The sequence below is a fragment of the Platichthys flesus genome, chromosome 10, assembly GCF_949316205.1.
Source record: "Platichthys flesus chromosome 10, fPlaFle2.1, whole genome shotgun sequence".
Lineage (NCBI taxonomy): Eukaryota > Metazoa > Chordata > Actinopteri > Pleuronectiformes > Pleuronectidae > Platichthys > Platichthys flesus.
The window spans coordinates 8925652-8941610 of NC_084954.1; the positions used below are offsets into that span (position 1 = coordinate 8925652).

Here is a 15959-nt window from a genome sequence, read left to right on the forward strand (position 1 = left end):
CTTAATGAAATATTATAAAGACTGGAAAAAAGATATGTGCAATATGAACATGATATTTACAATTTGACGAATGTAGAGGATAAGCGGCTGTACAATTTGCTCGAGATAGACTGGATTTTTTTGGGGGAAGGAAATTGCACTCAGAAAACAGTTTTAGAAATAAGTATTATTAACAATTATTATCATATTAGCCAGTAATGGGGTATTTCTCTTTCCCAACTTGATAATGAAAATAGTATAACAGAAGAAGACATTAATTTTTAAACATTTGTGGCACAAAAACGTGTAAGTATAAATATTTATTCATGTGAGAAATGTTTACGTTATTATTATCAATATTAATATCTTTTATTGTTTACAACCACCAAGCCGGAAATGAAAACTGGCGTGTACCGCTTTAATTTTGACCTTATCAAGATGGCGGATGTGACAAGTCTCCCGTTTCCGGTCGTGCCCCCAGACTTCTTGTGATGACCTCACACGAATGGCGAACTACTTTTGAAATTCACAGCAAACAAACATCTTACGAGGGCAAATAACGACAGGTACGAGCGTGTGTCCTTCGTGGCTTCGCGTCCATGTTTGTGATCCGAGTCGCCGACGTGTCGAGGGAGATTTGACGCGTCTGTCTCCCCGAGTCGCTGGCTTGTTTTTAAGTTTACAAAGGCTCTGCAGCTAATGGGCACATCTGTTAGCTTGGGGAGCAGCTGAGTAATTTAAGGCTTTATAATCAGATGTATTTGCGCAGTTAAGTATTTAGTTCGTCTCCTTTTTGATGCAGATGCTAAGCTAACGGTGGTTTACTGACCTAAATAGTTTAAGTTAGCAAACTGGGTCAGCAGTAATCGTGCTGCGAGCCATGCTAACGTTGCCTGGGCCTGAGTTCACTGAGAGGAAAGTGAAGTGGCCTGAAGAGTTTGAGGTTTAACTCCATGAAAAGCTGGCCATTACAGAGAAATAAACAACTACTGTGGTGGTGATTTGTCCTGCTGTCTTAGCTGGTACCGTCACTTCCGGTGTTCTGAACGTGGTTTGTTTTGTTAGCCTATTTGTATTTGTTGCTAAAGCTAATCTGCTTATGAATAAATCCCATCAGCACTAACCGACACGATTTCTCTCCCTCTCCCTCTACGGGCAGGAGGAGACAGGAGAGAGGGACATGGCCGAGATGGAGGAAGACGTCGGGGACCTGCCAGCCAGGGAGGATGACAACGACTCAGACAGGGATGAAGACGACCGGCTGTTTGCTTGGATGGTCAACGACGACATGGATGAGGAAGAGGAGGAGGAGGAGGAGGAGGAAGAAGAGGAGGTGGAGGAGGTGGTGGACGAGCAGCCCTTAGACATTGAGGCGTCTGAGTCGTTTGAGCTGGACACACCGGCCGAGCGCAGCGGTCACATAGCAGTTGTTGACAGGAATGTCATGTACGTGTGGGGTGGATACAAGGTAAGAGCTGTCCAAAAACTCCACTCCATCGAATCAAACTTTATTTCTGTTGCTCATATTCACAAATCACAAACAAGGTGCAACATCCTCTGTCCTAAGTACTACCAGAAACAGAAAGCAGGGGGGGGAAACGTAGAAACCTCAGAGAGAGCCGGAAGTGATGGATCCATCTCCCAGGATGGACAGAAGTGCATTAGTTATTGTGTGTAACAGTATACATCAACAAAATAACAGTATTTACAACGTTCATGAGAAAAGAGAGGTGTGTCACTGCTCAAAGTATTTATACAAAAGAAGAAGAGATGAAAGGAGCAACAATGACATGGTAATGACAGAGGTATTGTCAGTAATGGCAGTACACGTCAGTAGGTATATCGTATATCTAAGCAATCGAGTTGCGTGAAGTAATTAGTGTTAATTACTCTCTTCACTCTCTCTCTCCCTCCCAACTGGTTCAGAACGCTGCAGCTCCACTTCTTACTAGTTTTTAATAAATCACATCACATCACTCAATCCTTGCTTATCTCCATGGGCTCCCTGCTCTGCGTAGACTTGATTTTAAGATTTTCACTCTTAAAGCTTTGGGTCCCAAACTACACAACAGATGTGTTGACCCCACACAAGCCCCCTCGTGGCCTTCGACCCTCAGGGGGGGGGCCCTTCTGTTCGTCTCAAACTTGAGGCGAACATCTAAGTTGACTTTTGCCATCATGGCCACTCGGCTTTAGAAGCCTGAGGAGATGAGACTGGCAGACTGTGACCCATACACACACCTTATAAAACTATTTTTAAATATGCTAAACCAACAAGGTTATTAATCATTTGAATCAACCCCCCTATAGAACGCCCAAAACCACGGATTCTTTGACTTGTATCTGCCGAGAAGTGAAATCTGGACATACAACATGGAGTCAGGTGTATGGTGAGTATTTGCATATAAATTGCATATAGTATGCCCAAAGTAGCTTTGCATAAAGTAGTCAGATTTCAACAACACATCATATGTTCACAGGACAAAGCATGTAGCCGGAGGTAACCTACACACATCCATGTCAGGAAGCTGCGGGGTGTGTGTCGATGGAGTCCTCTACCTATTTGGAGGTCATCATGCCAGGGGAAACACAAACAGGGTACAACACTTTGTGTGTTTCCCAAAATCTTCTGTGGTTTTCAAATGATTTGCTTTATGCCTGTTCATCAGAGCTTGAAGAATGTCGGCCTGCTGTTTCTTCTCAGATCTACCGCCTGCCCCTAAGAGCTCCCAGCCTTGTGTGGGAGGAAATGACAGATCTTAAAGGCTTCCCTCCGTCGTCCAAGGACAAGTTAGGCTGCTGGGTTCAGAAGAACAGGTGAAGGATGACTACATTTCTATTTTTTTCATCAGGGTTCTAATGTGAAACATGATGATAAGCAGCCTATTGAATTTGTTGCTCTTCATTGATATACATGGGCTCCCAGATCCCCAGCAGGAAACTTCAAGATCCTTCTTATTCTTCCACTTTTATTAAATGGCTAATTATTACATTGGTGAGGATGGGAAACCTTAGACACAAAATAGTATTTTAAATGTTTTCTATCTAAAGAAACAACAATTTGCTGTTCTCCTCTAGAGGTAAATCAGCAGGACACACCACATTTTTCTCTCCATCTTTTTGCTACAAGATTTCAGAAATAGGTGAAATTCCTCACATGCTTCAAAACCTGTTCTTGTGACCGTCTGGAATTAAGTTTCAGTCACGTGATTTAGTTTTTCTATAGTTTGAGTAGTAAATACACAAGATTAATGAGTCAATCTCATTGCAGTGATATTTTACACACGTTTGTTCATTGCATTCACAGGCTCATATTCTTTGGGGGCTATGGCTACGTCGTACAGGGACCTCATCGAGGGACGTTTGAATACGATGAATCGTCTTCTCTCGTGGTTTGTAGAGACTGGAGATTCTTTTCCCGCTGAACCATGAACACACTTGTTTCATTGTTTAAGTTTTATATATTTTGATACTCTGTTGGATTAAAGTAAAATGTAATTGTCATGTATTCCCCTGTGTGTGTTTGCTGCAGTGGGACAGCCCCGGGCGAGGTTGGAACAATCACATTCACATCTTGGACCTGGAGACGTTGACATGGAGTCAGCCCATAACTACGGTAAACAAACATACTTCAGCTTTACACACACAGAGCCATTGTTCAGAACTATGTGACATCCTTTCAATGTTTACCAGAGCAATGACATGATTCCTCTCCTGTGTCTGGCCCGATGTAGGGGAACGCGCCATCACCCAGAGCAGCTCATGCCTGTGCCACAGTTGGTAACAGAGGTTATGTGTTCGGGGGACGATTCAAGGTAAATAATCATAAGCACTATATTGTTCAGGAGTCACATGTTTACAGGTTGGCCAAATGCAACATATGGATATATTTTTGCCACATGTCATCCAATCATAACTCATTTTCTCTGTTCAACAGAACTACCGACTAAACGACCTGCACTACATTGATCTGGACACGTGGGAGTGGCATGAAATGTGAGTGTTGTCCATTTATTCTCATGCTGAGCCCTTATACTAATCATTGGGCCTGATATTGATTGGTTTTCATCTCCCCAGTAGGAATATGGTCTACTTCCAGAATTCTCTCAATTGTCCCGCTCTTGTTCAAATATTCCTGACTGACTTCCCCTTCCGTCCTGCAGGAACGTTGCCCAGCAGTGTCCCGCGGGCCGGTCCTGGCACTCCTTCACTCCTGTGTCATCGGACCACATCTTCCTATTCGGAGGCTTCACCACAGAGAGAGAGACCCTGAGTAAAATCTGACTCTTGACTTTCAGTAGGGAGATCATAATAATGACCTGAAAACGATGACTGATCTCACTGAGCCTGCTCATATCTTGATTTCCAGGTGACGCCTGGCTTTACTCCGTGAGCAAGAACGAGTGGAAGCCTTTCAAACACGGCCACGCACAGAGTCCCAGGTGATTAGCTCCTCTGAACTGTGACCATGTGGTTGTGTGTTTGTGAGAATGTGAAGCACTGATGGTGTATTGTGTTTGTTTCAGGCTGTGGCACACGGCTTGCTCGGGTCCTGACGGGGAGGTGTTTGTGTTTGGAGGTTGTGCCAACAACCTGTTGTCTCATCACAGAGCTGTAAGCTTTTTTCTCCTCAAACATCTCAGTTCATTAACAGTTTGTCCTACTAATTTCATGACTTTCCCTTGACAGGCTCACAGCAACGAGCTACTGGTTTTCAATGTTCAACCCAAATCGCTAGTTGGGTGAGTTTATACAGAAATTAAAAAAAAAAACACTATGATATACATTCTTTAAATATCTGAAACTGATACATGAAACTTCTCATTGTTTCATGCTCACATGCACATCTCTCTCCACTGTGCAGGTTCTGTATGGAGGCCATTCTGCAGCACAGGGAGCGATTATCCAGTTACTGGGACTGTCTCCCCAAACCCATCCTGCACAGCCTCAAACAGAGAATGGCACGCGTCAACACACTGGGCTCTTAGACCAAGAGGAGGCTTACAATCGAACCATGAGCAGTACAAGAGGAAGTGTATGTATGTATGGAAGAGATGCTTGTTTCTCTCAGAGCAGGTAGTCCTACCTGAACATTTAACGTGTGAATGGACACTTGCCTACATGAAACTAAATCCTAAAGCAATAGTGAGCAGCTGTGGACTTGCACACTAAGGTCGAAGCGTCTTCTGTTTCTTACCCTGTAACTACCATGAAGCCAGTAGAACCGTCAGTGGAGGAGCAGAGGTTGTGAGGTTCCGCCCGTCAGTGCAGCTTGAACTGTTCTGTTCTCTTTGGACTTCAACATTTTCATCACTTCAACAAGAGGCTAAATATAGGCATAATAATCTGTCCATATTATTCAATAAATGTCTCTACTACTGTAGTGGATGAGTAAATGTTACAAAGGTAATTCTATTGTAGCCAAACACTACAGTGAACCGGCTTCGCCAGAGGTGTTAAATATTAAGACAAATCAGGAGTTTCTTATAATATGCCGGATCGAGATTTCTGGGGGTTGATGGAGATACTGATATGTGGGAGAGAAAAAAATGACATTATCCAACCCTTATAACAAAGCTATTTAATCATGGCTTGTTTGACCATAAACATTATTATAAATAACTATAAATAAAAAAGACAGTTATGTAAAATATTAAATTATTTAACGCATTCAGTTAAACTAAAGTTTTCATATAACAAACACAAGTACCGATGTGTCTAAAAGGCTCCTATCAGCCTGTAGTATTGGCCAGCTGATGAACCAGACAGGCTTTGTAGTAGTAGATACCGGTTTATCTTATAATAAGGACAGAAAATATCAATCATGCATTAACAATTTCAGAGAGACCACTGGAAGACGGAGTGAAGATATATAGTTTGTGAAGGAGGCAGAACTTCAGTCATTTTCTCCTGAAGGTCAACGTGCATGTTGCAGTTTCCCGAGAATCGGATTCTTTATAAGATCAAGACAACAAAGCGAGTAAGATTTTACAACAGTGACTTCCCCTGGTCTCTCTCTGAAGCCAACTTGAAGTCTCCATTGTCTAAACACTACTTTCTGTGGTGCAAAGGCCCGAAACAGACGCTTTGAGTTTTATCTTTAAAAAGGTCTGTTTCTGAAATGATTCCTATAACTAAATACTGTCACAGTGTGGAGTTCTCACAGACCTAAAACTACTGCTTTGTGCTACACAAGCTCATCTACTCTGGGTGTTAACTAAGTTTTATTTGTATATACAGTTATTTATATGATTGTGAGGAAGTGTGTGGTTCTGTGGTCTGAAAATGGCTTTTAAAAGTCTTTCAATCAAGTGGCTCCTGTAGCGTTGAAACTTATTAAAATCAATAACTTAATATACTGAAAGTACAGTGGATGTTTGGCCACGATGCACTGAAATGCCTCTTGTCGGTCGGGCTGTGTATTCGCCCACTTTGCACAATGTTCCCTTTGTGTGTTTTTTAAATTGTAGGATCCAATGAAGAGTGTTAACTTTGTATTCAAAGAAATAAACACGTACAAAAGGTTGGTTTCTGTTACTCATCTTTGTTAATTTACAGGCTTTCATTTCAAACATTGATGGGCAACAAATACAAATCAATTTAAAAAATAAAATTATTCATATGGTAACAAGGCTACCGCAGATTTTAACCAGTAGAACCTCACGATGATGACTTTGGCAGAGTTAGACTGAAATGAGTCAAAGTGTGAAGTTCTGTGTCGATGAAATGCTTCACGTCCATCACGTCTGTTCACCCGTCTCTTATTTCTTCTTAGCAGCCAACAGGTTTGGAGCAGACACTTTAACTTTCCCAGGCATGTTCCTGAAGAGGTCAGAGTCCTGCAGCACAGAATGATGAGAAGAGTTTGAATTGTGAGGAAGATAAAGCTATAAGCTAAGATATGATTAATACTTAAAATAATGACTATTGATACAAAAAAGGAAATGAAGCAAGGCACTGCAGAAAAAAATTAAGACTCAATGGATGACGAGCAGCGTGCTTCAATGCATCTATAATATGCTGAAGAATCCCTCAAACGCAGCTCCACACAGCTCAAGGGGATGACTTAAACAAGCTAATTTTCAAAATCTATAAGCTACACTATAAAACAAAAGCTAATACAGATACCGGATGTAAATAGTTTTGTAATTTACGTATTTGATTATCAAGTATGAAGATTTTCTTTGTAATTGCTTAAACTTGATGTAACGATCCGTGAGTTCAACCTTACAAATGATTTAATTTGATAAAGTCTGGAGTAACTTTAAACAGATCACTAAAGCACAGTCAGCGCTTTTACCTTGACGCTGCGGAACAGGTCCTTTTCTCTGGTTGAGGCCTCTTTGGCTTTCATGAAGCTCAGAACAGCCGTACGTGCAGCTGGTAGGAACAAGACGACACCGCTGTTATTTCTAAAAGCACTAGTTCACTCTAAAAGTAGAGGAGAATAGATCATTGCTCGTTACCTTTTCCTTTCTTTTGAGAACCTGGTGTCAGTTTAACCTTGTGTCTGTGGAAAACAAATGACTCGTTATTCTGTGTGCTCGTCGCACTGTTACCTGCTCAAAGGTTTAATAGCACCTACTTGTAGTTGGAGAGGGCCGTGTAGGGAGCACAGACGGGCACAGCAAACAGCAGCACGTCCTCAGGATGGGGCTGCCCTGACAGAGAGGTGAGCAGGTTCTCTGCTTCCTGCGCAACACAGATATAAAGGAATTGAAAGTAACCGAGGATTTTGGAGAAAGAACATGTCTTTCCTTGAAAGAATCCATTTATCTTAAGTTACAGTTTTACTTTAAGAACCCACCTCAGCTCCAGGGTTGTCCTGGTCAGCCTCGTCCTCCTGAAAGAAAGGACAGCATGTAAAATGCATTCAAATGCACGAACAACACAAAGTGGCAGATGACTTGGGACCAGTGCAACGAGCATCGACAATTTGAAATCATTTACACATCATTCAAATTCACATCCCATTCTGTAGAAAAGTCATTTTAAAGACATTTTAAAAAGGTTTCTCTTGGCAGGTAACTGTAACCGTGATTCTGTCAGCAGGCAGAGTGCTCAGTTACCTTGTCTTCCTGTTCAGCAGGACCTCCGTCCCCCCCCTCCTCCCCTTCCACAGGCTCTGGTTTGTTTGCTGCCGTTTCCGTGATACGAGGTTTCTGAGGTTGTTTCTGAGGCGGTGGTTTCCTGATGGGTTCCTCTTTACCTTTCCCCTTCTTTCCTTTCTTCCCCTTATCCTTCTCCTCCTTGGTGGAACCGGCGGACTAGAGGAGAAACTATGTTATTTATTTTGAAACTGAAAAACAGCAGATGTTGTCGTGGCAATGACAGTGTACAGCAGGTGCAGTAACAACTTTGTGTTTTTCATCCGCACCCCGAGCAGCTGCATCATCAGCTCCCTGTCCTCTTCATCCTGGTCTTTGTACTTTTCTTTTATCTTCTTCAGTTTGTTCTAAAGGAGGAACCCACACACACACACACGAACAGTAAGAAAGAAGAATCAATTGAGGTCCAAGATTCATCCATCAAATTATAAAAATGAAGACGTGTCACACTAGTTGCTGTCAAATAAATAACAACATCCTCATCAAAATACTTTTATCGAATAATTGACGTTTGTGATGGACAGTTCTCTTTCCTTTGCTGAGGGTAGAGTTATATTTTCTCAGAAATTTGGATTTGTAAGCTCATGATTATATATATTTTGAAAAACATTGAAAGGTTACAAGCCAAATTGCATGGTGAGCTCAACAAAAAACTTCCGATCTTCTCTCTTTCTCACCTTCTGACCTCTCTTCAGCGGCTGCTGTGAGAGGCCTCCTGCGGGGCCGACTGAGGGGCCTTTGGGCCCCTGGTCGGCTGCTGATCCACCGGGTCTGATGTCGGCCTTTTCCTCGGCGTCACAACCCTCCTGTTTCGGTTTCTTATTCTCTTCTCTATGGGTGGTGTCAGAAAATTCAGATAACTTACTAAAGGTAACACTTGTGAGATTTCTGTAGAGGTGTCAATAAATGACTAATTAAGGATGGATATCCTCTGTGAAATCATGCAAATGTAACCCAAAGACCTCCAGCAGCATCTGAAAATCATCTGTGACTAATCCTACTCTAACAAAGTGAAGCAGGGCAAAGTTAGCGAGGTTGTAGTAGAGATATACGGCCTCATCTCCAAAACTCATTTAATTAATGTCACTATAGATATTCATTAAACCTTACCCGTGTACTCAAATACTCAGAAAATTTACAGGTAAGAAGAACTTACTTCCACTAAAATACATTCATATTTAATGAATTAGTTAATTCCGTTACTTTATCAACACTCTGCATCATATTTCAATCCATCCCCACACGTCTCATACTTGTAATTGGTCAGTTTACATCCAATAAACATGTGAGTAGTTTCACATCTTTATGTTGAGGAGGTCTGATTTATCCATCCACTCACCTCCTCTGCTTGGCAGCCGTGTGTTTCTTCAGCTGTGAGTCCACATCAGCCTGAATAGATATGAATGAATGAACGTGAGTAAAATACGTGTTTTAAAAAGTATCTGACTCGGATGGAATTGTTTTTAAAATGACAGAGACAATTTACCCGAGTGGTTGCTTCCTTTTTGAAGCCTGGGTTCTGAACATTTCTAGAAACAAGGAGGGATTTGGTTGAATCAAGTGGCAGCTACAGAACGATTAAGTAGAAAGTGGAGAAAGGAGTTTCCACTCCAAACGTTGGTTAATGTTACCTGCTGGGCTGTAAGTGAGTGAGGGAGATGGTCGTATCCGGAAAGCTGAATTCTCCGTCCGCTGTCTCCTCTTCCCTGCCTTCCTCCTCTTCCTCTTCCTCTCCCTCCTCCTTTATCACCTTCATGTCCTCTCCGTCTCCTTCTGCTCTTTCCTCCCCCTGATCTTCATTGCTGCTGTCGTCCCCTGCGAAAGGCAACAGAAATTTAGCATCAACACTTTTGAACATCATTACAAACGCCTGTCACCTTATCTCCTCCCACCTATCAGCTCCTCTCCCTCCTCCAACAGCTCCGCAGTCCTGGACCTGACTTCATCCATATCTTCCTCTATGGTTTTCACCTTTCTCTCGCCTTTGTGCCGAAACACGCTCTGTTCATCCACCTGCAAGAATTAAACACTACTGTTAGAGGCTTACTAAGAGTTTAAATGTTACAGCTCTGGAAGGTTTTTACCTTGAAGAGGAATCCAAAGCCCATGATCAAGTACGAAGGAGGCAGGAAGTTTTTCTTCCCTGGAGAGAAACATAGTAAACTCCTTATATATTGTACTGATTCCATATAAAGATCACATGCTTTAAATGATATAGTTAGATACCTCTGATCATGAAACTTCCAGTGGTCAGGTATTCTCCAGTTGGAGCCGTCTTAGACACCTGAATTATAGAAACATAGTTTTATATCTGACATAACTCTCCTGATTAAAATAAGAATGATGTCAAATTTCTATTATTTTGCTGCTTTTAGTTTATTTTAATTTCCTTATGTTTGACAACCCACTGAAGTAAAACCTGCTGAGTTCTCGGCAGCAAGTACCATCAATCAGAAATGTTATTAAAGACCTTTTTTAAAACCCTATTGAATAGAATTTAAGACCTATGTCTTGTGCGACAGATATGATGGACAATCGATCTTACACTTCTGCATAACTGAAGATTAGGTGAGGTAGCCAAGTATAGAATAAATCTTCTAACGCCACGTTATCTCACAACTACCGGCTGAGACAGTATCCAAAGTCTTTCCCCGAAACCGAGTGTGCAGAGATAAATAAGTTATCAGTTCCACTGTGGGCTTGTTTGTACTTTTTATTACAGAACAAAAAAAAACTATTTTTAAAGCACAGCGGCAGTGGTGTCAAATGAACTTTAACATAATCAAGACCTACCTAAAACACATTTAAGACTTGGAATGTAATATATGAGCATATTTAAGAATTATTAGGTTAAACATTTTTATTAAATTTTTGACTTTTTTTTACTTTTAAAAGACCCTGCAGAAACCCTGTATATAACGTCTAGAAATGTCAAAGTGCACCGCCAAAGATCAAGTTATGTCAAATGAATTGTACTTAATAATAATAGTGTTGATCACATCATGTAAAAAACAAAATTCCAAATGTTTTATCAAATAACAAAGACTGGTGTCTGAGAAATGAAACTGTAATAGAAAAAAGAGAAAAATCCAAAGAGATGAGAGAAGACGGACGCAGATTAATCCCAGGAACTCAAAAATTTGTATTCAGTAACATACAAAATACCAGAAAGAATGTTGAAGACTAACCTGATGAGAATGGACCCACCATGCGCTGGTGATGATCTTGGCGTCCCAGGCAGCGCTGTAGCACACGGACATGGTGCCGGCCTCTGTCAGGGTGCGAGGAGGGATGGGAACACCTGGAGGAAGGAGATGATGTGCAGATAATAAATTATTTAAAAAGTCAAATTGACCATTATCACAAAACAGGACAATGAAGTTAAACCGTGGAGAGAAAGGAAAAGAGAAAACCACACGTGCGGATGTACCTGTAGTGTTCTTGATGATGCAGCTGGTGGCGCCGTGGAGGTCAGCGTGAATGTAGACGTCACCTGATAAGGTAAAGACACACATGATGAACCAGCTCAGTTAAAACAAATATTCCACTTTTTTTAAGTGTAAGAGCTTGTGTGTGGGAGTTTCTCCATTACCGGCCCGGAGGTAGCGCTTGACGATGATCTCGTTCTGCTGCTGGTCCCTTCCTGCGATGATGAGGTAGTTCTCCGAGCTGATGAACCAGAGGAACTTCTCAAACCTGCCACCAGGGGGAAAACGGCACCGGTACTTAGAACACACAGACTGAATCAAAACAAAGTCTGGATATGTGCCCAACACGTGGCGAGGGGTGACTCACCAGTAGATTTTCCTGGCCTTCTGAATGGTGGTCACCGTCTGGACCTCCTTCAGGGTTTGCTGCGTTTTCTTCTCTGCAGATTTCATGGCCTGGAACGATTTCAACAGCACGTTCTTCATCAAAGTCTTGTGATAATTGATCATCTTTAGAACTATGGTTACAAAAAGTGTAAACTATGTTCTGAGACGCAAATGTATAAATAGATGTCACAGCTTTCTCACCTTGCCCACTGCTTCCATGGTTTTCTGTTCTTTCTTTTCAGCAGTGCGTTTGTAGTCGTAGTACCTAAGAAAAGCATGAAGACCCAATCCATCATCTTTGTGAACAACAACAGAAGCTCTCCTCATATAACATCTAATTCCATGTTAGATTTTAACATGTAAATTTACCGTTTGGCATTGGCGTACGCCGACAGGCCGAGGTCCACGTCCACCAACATGGGCTTGTTCCTCTGCAGCTTCTTGCCCTGTCCTTTGTCTTTGTTCTTGTTCCTCTTCCCTTTCTCCTCCACCACATCTTTCTTTACTTCCTCTTCCGGGTCTTCCTCAGAAATATATGGATTCCTAAAGGGGGGAAGATACACATGAGCCAAATGGTGCGACGGTGGGCCGGATGTTTCTGTACGGGCGATGGTCTCACTTCAGAAGCATGGTGATGTGGTTGGTCTGCAGCTTCAGCTCCTTGATGGCGGACGCCACGGGGTCTCCAGCATCCTGCGCTTCCTTGACGATAGTGCCGATCTCAGTCCAGTCCACCTGATTGGCCAAAGCACTGCGCACCACCTGCAGCGCCCTCTCCACCATGGGCAGGTTCATCTCCACCAGTTCACCTTTTACTCTGTCCACCTCCTGCAACACACCGGATAAGGTGGCTTTAAGTTTTCTGCTAATTCTTTACATGCATACACGAGGATGAGCAGGTTTCATTATGTGCATCATTGATTTACGGCGGGAAAAGCTCAAAGCTGCATGTTTCTAACCTGCACTTGGTGCAAAGCCTCCAGCCTCTGCTCGTGGTCTCGTTTCACATTTTCCAACTTCTTCATAGCCTGTTTCTCCTGGTGCAAGGCCTTCATGTCGATCTTCTGGCTCTCCATCTTAGAGAAGAACTCGTCCACCGCCTGAGTGAGAGGATCAAACCGGATTGATATCACATTCTTGCAAAAAAGTCTTAATCTATATGGAAATTCAGAAAAATTTGCAGTAGGAGATAAAGCGAATGAGCAGCTATCACCTTGTCAAACGTGTCAAATTCCAGGTGAGGGCACTTTGCATGCTGGGCGAAGAGGAATGGATGGAATTCATCATATCTGTGAGCAGACAACATAATCATATATTTATTAACGATATTATAAATAACTAAGTAAAAAAGCATGAATCGTGCATTACACTAAACAGGACATACGTGAGCAGTTCTTCGGGGGGTTTGCCAGGAGTCAGGCTTGGTTTCTTGTCGCTCTTTTGAATGATGTAACCCTGGAATTAAACAAAAAGCAACTTGTGAATGTACCACATTGTGTAACTGGATCTCAAACGCACTGTCACCTCTAAATAAAGATTATTTACTTTGCCGCTGAAGTTGGCCGTTTTTTCCATGTAGGTTTCTGCAACCTGCATGGCCTCCAGGATTTTCGGTGCAACTGAAAAGCAGAAAACACAACATTACAGCCATTATCAAAGAAAATCTCAAACTATAAACTATCACCAAACCACATGACAGCCAACTTGTGTCCCCCTGATCCACGTTACCTTGGGCGGCGTCAACTTGGCTGTCAACTTTGACGGAGCCCGGCAGTCCCACTTCGATCAAGCTGTGTTCTATCAGGGTGGCTCCGTAAGCTGGGGAGGGGAATGGAAAAGAAACAAAACACAGTTCAGTGCAGGATGTCACTCAGTAGAGCACATTCCATCACAGAGTCCAAACAATACTACACATAATTTTCTACTTCTAAAAGTGGAAAGAAAAAACAAAATAGAAGTCATCTGAAAACCGAAATGACGATCTTATATACATTTACTCTTAACTATGTGAATCTGGTATTGGTAATACTATTAAATCAATGTACTATGTTGCAATGATCCTGGATCCATCTCTTATTTCACCTACACCCCAAAATGAAATGTCTTCTTCCCAGGTCCCATCCCTCCCTTGCTTATTCCTGCTAACTAACAAACAAACAAATCAATAAACAGATGCAGGTGACACAGACTGTCTGCTGCTTGGTTACTTACGGAGATGAGGATTCAGGACCCTTTTCACTTGGTCCCCATTTGTTGCATTGCTGAGAATTTCAGTGAGTCTATACAACAACCAAAAAACACATTATCTCACTGACACAGTAATGATACATTTACACTGAACTCAACAGGCAGGTGTAGAGATGTGCTTACCTCTCCAGACTGATGAGGGGCTCAGGGGGCCTGGCGTTCTCCACAGGGTACCGCTCTCTCACAGCAATCTTGACGTCTTCTACCTCCGCCGTGCGAAAGCGCAGCAGGTTCAGGATGGTGTACTCGTGGTCTGCTAGAATGACGTTGCCCTGAAAAACGGATACAGAAAGGTCTACATTCAACTTGTGCACAAAGCAATAGCATCTGAAAAGGAAAAGAAAGGATGAAGGGGAATATTCTAACCCTGTCGTATAGTTCAACAATCAGGTGGTAGGCGGCTTCATCTGAACCAAACTGGAGGTCCACGATCCTGTCGATGCCGAGCTGCTTAACCTCGGTCAGCCGACGTGACCTCAGGTGTTTTCGACACTAAAGAGAAAAAGAGAGTTGCTTTAACTGCATCACAACAACCAACCAATAAATTAGTGAGTTTGAAACTGCTGTCGGAGTCTCGATGTTTCAAATCAGCGCTTACAAATAATAAGTAGTCTTAACACTGACATGTCAATAATATCAATCTCCCTGTCTGTGTTCAATACACATAACAACAACGCTAAAAGATAATTTAATAGAAGGGTATTAAAAGGGTATTAGACATTTACTCCGCAATAATCAAAATCAGACTAAAGATCAGTCCGATCTTTAGTCTAAGTTCAACGATCAAAGTTCTTACTTTCATTGCGAAGCCTGAAGGCATCATGTTCTTTGGCCATTCGAAGTCAGTCGAGTGAATCCGAGTCCCGGATTCAATGAGAATAATAGCTTTGCTGTCAGGTCTGAACAAACAACATCACAAACAGTTAAACACTGACTGATGTACTGGAATATATCTACGTGTATTCATTCAAGAGCAATCAGAGGAACTTGCACTTTACTTGAGGACGTATCTTTCATTCTACTCTTTACATCTGAGTGGATATGTGTGCACTCTGACTAATTGTACTGAAGCTTGAGGTCAACAAAACACATTCTTTAGTCTAATTGTAATTGTTTTTGTTTGTTCTAGGGACAGGCTTTGACAATCAGCTGTGCAATTCAACACGTATTGTATCTATCATTATTAAATAAACATTAAAACTCATTTTACAGTGTTACTTAACTTTGAATACCTCTGCATACCATATTTCCCTATTTATATTTACAATTTAGAATGCAGCACTTGTGTTTTGGAGGTTTGAGTATTGTTATCAGTAGTGCAGGTAGAGTAAGACGTGTTCATGCCCTATCAAAGGCCAATATGGGGAAACTTCTGGAGACAACTTTTCAAACAGGGCTCACTTCTGCAGCCGGATGAGATACGTCTTGTTGTCGATGTCGTACACGTTGTTTACTCTCATGCCCATGTAGCTGCGAAGGAAGAGGACAAGGCGAACGAATGAATGGATCAACACAGGCAAACACGTCCACGGTAGCATTAGCACAGCCAGAGGAGGCTAAAGTGAAGTTAGCACAGCTAGCTGGAGGAAAACCAAACACCTACTTGGCGTTGATCTCGGCAATAACCGCTCTGATGTCCTGGGTGGTGAACCTGGTCTTCATGGCGACTTTGGGCAGAGGCTACGAATTCTAAATAAAAAAAGAAAGAAACGGAAACCCTGAATGTAAACGATCACATTTCTAGTGCAGCAACATCAGCAGTGAAGGGGGAAAACATGCAGGTGGGGAGTGAGCATGCGCGGTAATGACA

At 42.2% G+C, this 15959-nt stretch overlaps 2 protein-coding genes across 2 annotated transcripts; one reads left to right on the forward strand and one right to left on the reverse strand.

The window, feature by feature from the left end:
- The first annotated feature begins 411 nt into the window (after positions 1–411).
- Positions 412–6505, forward strand: klhdc2 (kelch domain containing 2). Its single transcript, XM_062397634.1, has 14 exons — positions 412–545; positions 1139–1447; positions 2290–2369; positions 2460–2577; positions 2684–2796; positions 3287–3371; positions 3512–3595; positions 3714–3794; positions 3917–3975; positions 4143–4252; positions 4349–4421; positions 4506–4593; positions 4669–4721; positions 4844–6505. Exons 2-14 carry the CDS (start codon positions 1160–1162, stop codon positions 4965–4967), a joined length of 1356 nt encoding a protein of 451 aa, XP_062253618.1. The 5' UTR covers positions 412–545; positions 1139–1159; the 3' UTR covers positions 4968–6505.
- Positions 6504–15946, reverse strand: LOC133962157 (ribosome quality control complex subunit NEMF-like). Its single transcript, XM_062397633.1, has 32 exons — positions 15753–15946; positions 15551–15619; positions 14946–15048; positions 14516–14641; positions 14273–14421; positions 14114–14181; positions 13631–13720; positions 13448–13521; positions 13287–13357; positions 13116–13191; positions 12862–13002; positions 12522–12730; positions 12272–12445; positions 12104–12167; positions 11883–11971; positions 11680–11783; positions 11518–11580; positions 11276–11388; positions 10314–10371; positions 10172–10230; positions 9980–10100; positions 9719–9902; positions 9574–9616; positions 9427–9476; positions 8765–8918; positions 8357–8434; positions 8049–8246; positions 7787–7822; positions 7565–7671; positions 7446–7489; positions 7280–7359; positions 6504–6818 (listed from the first exon to the last, which is right to left on the reverse strand). The coding sequence occupies exons 1-32, from the start codon at positions 15809–15811 to the stop codon at positions 6741–6743; spliced, it is 3132 nt and encodes a 1043-aa protein (XP_062253617.1). The 5' UTR covers positions 15812–15946; the 3' UTR covers positions 6504–6740.
- Positions 15947–15959: the final 13 nt, after the last annotated feature.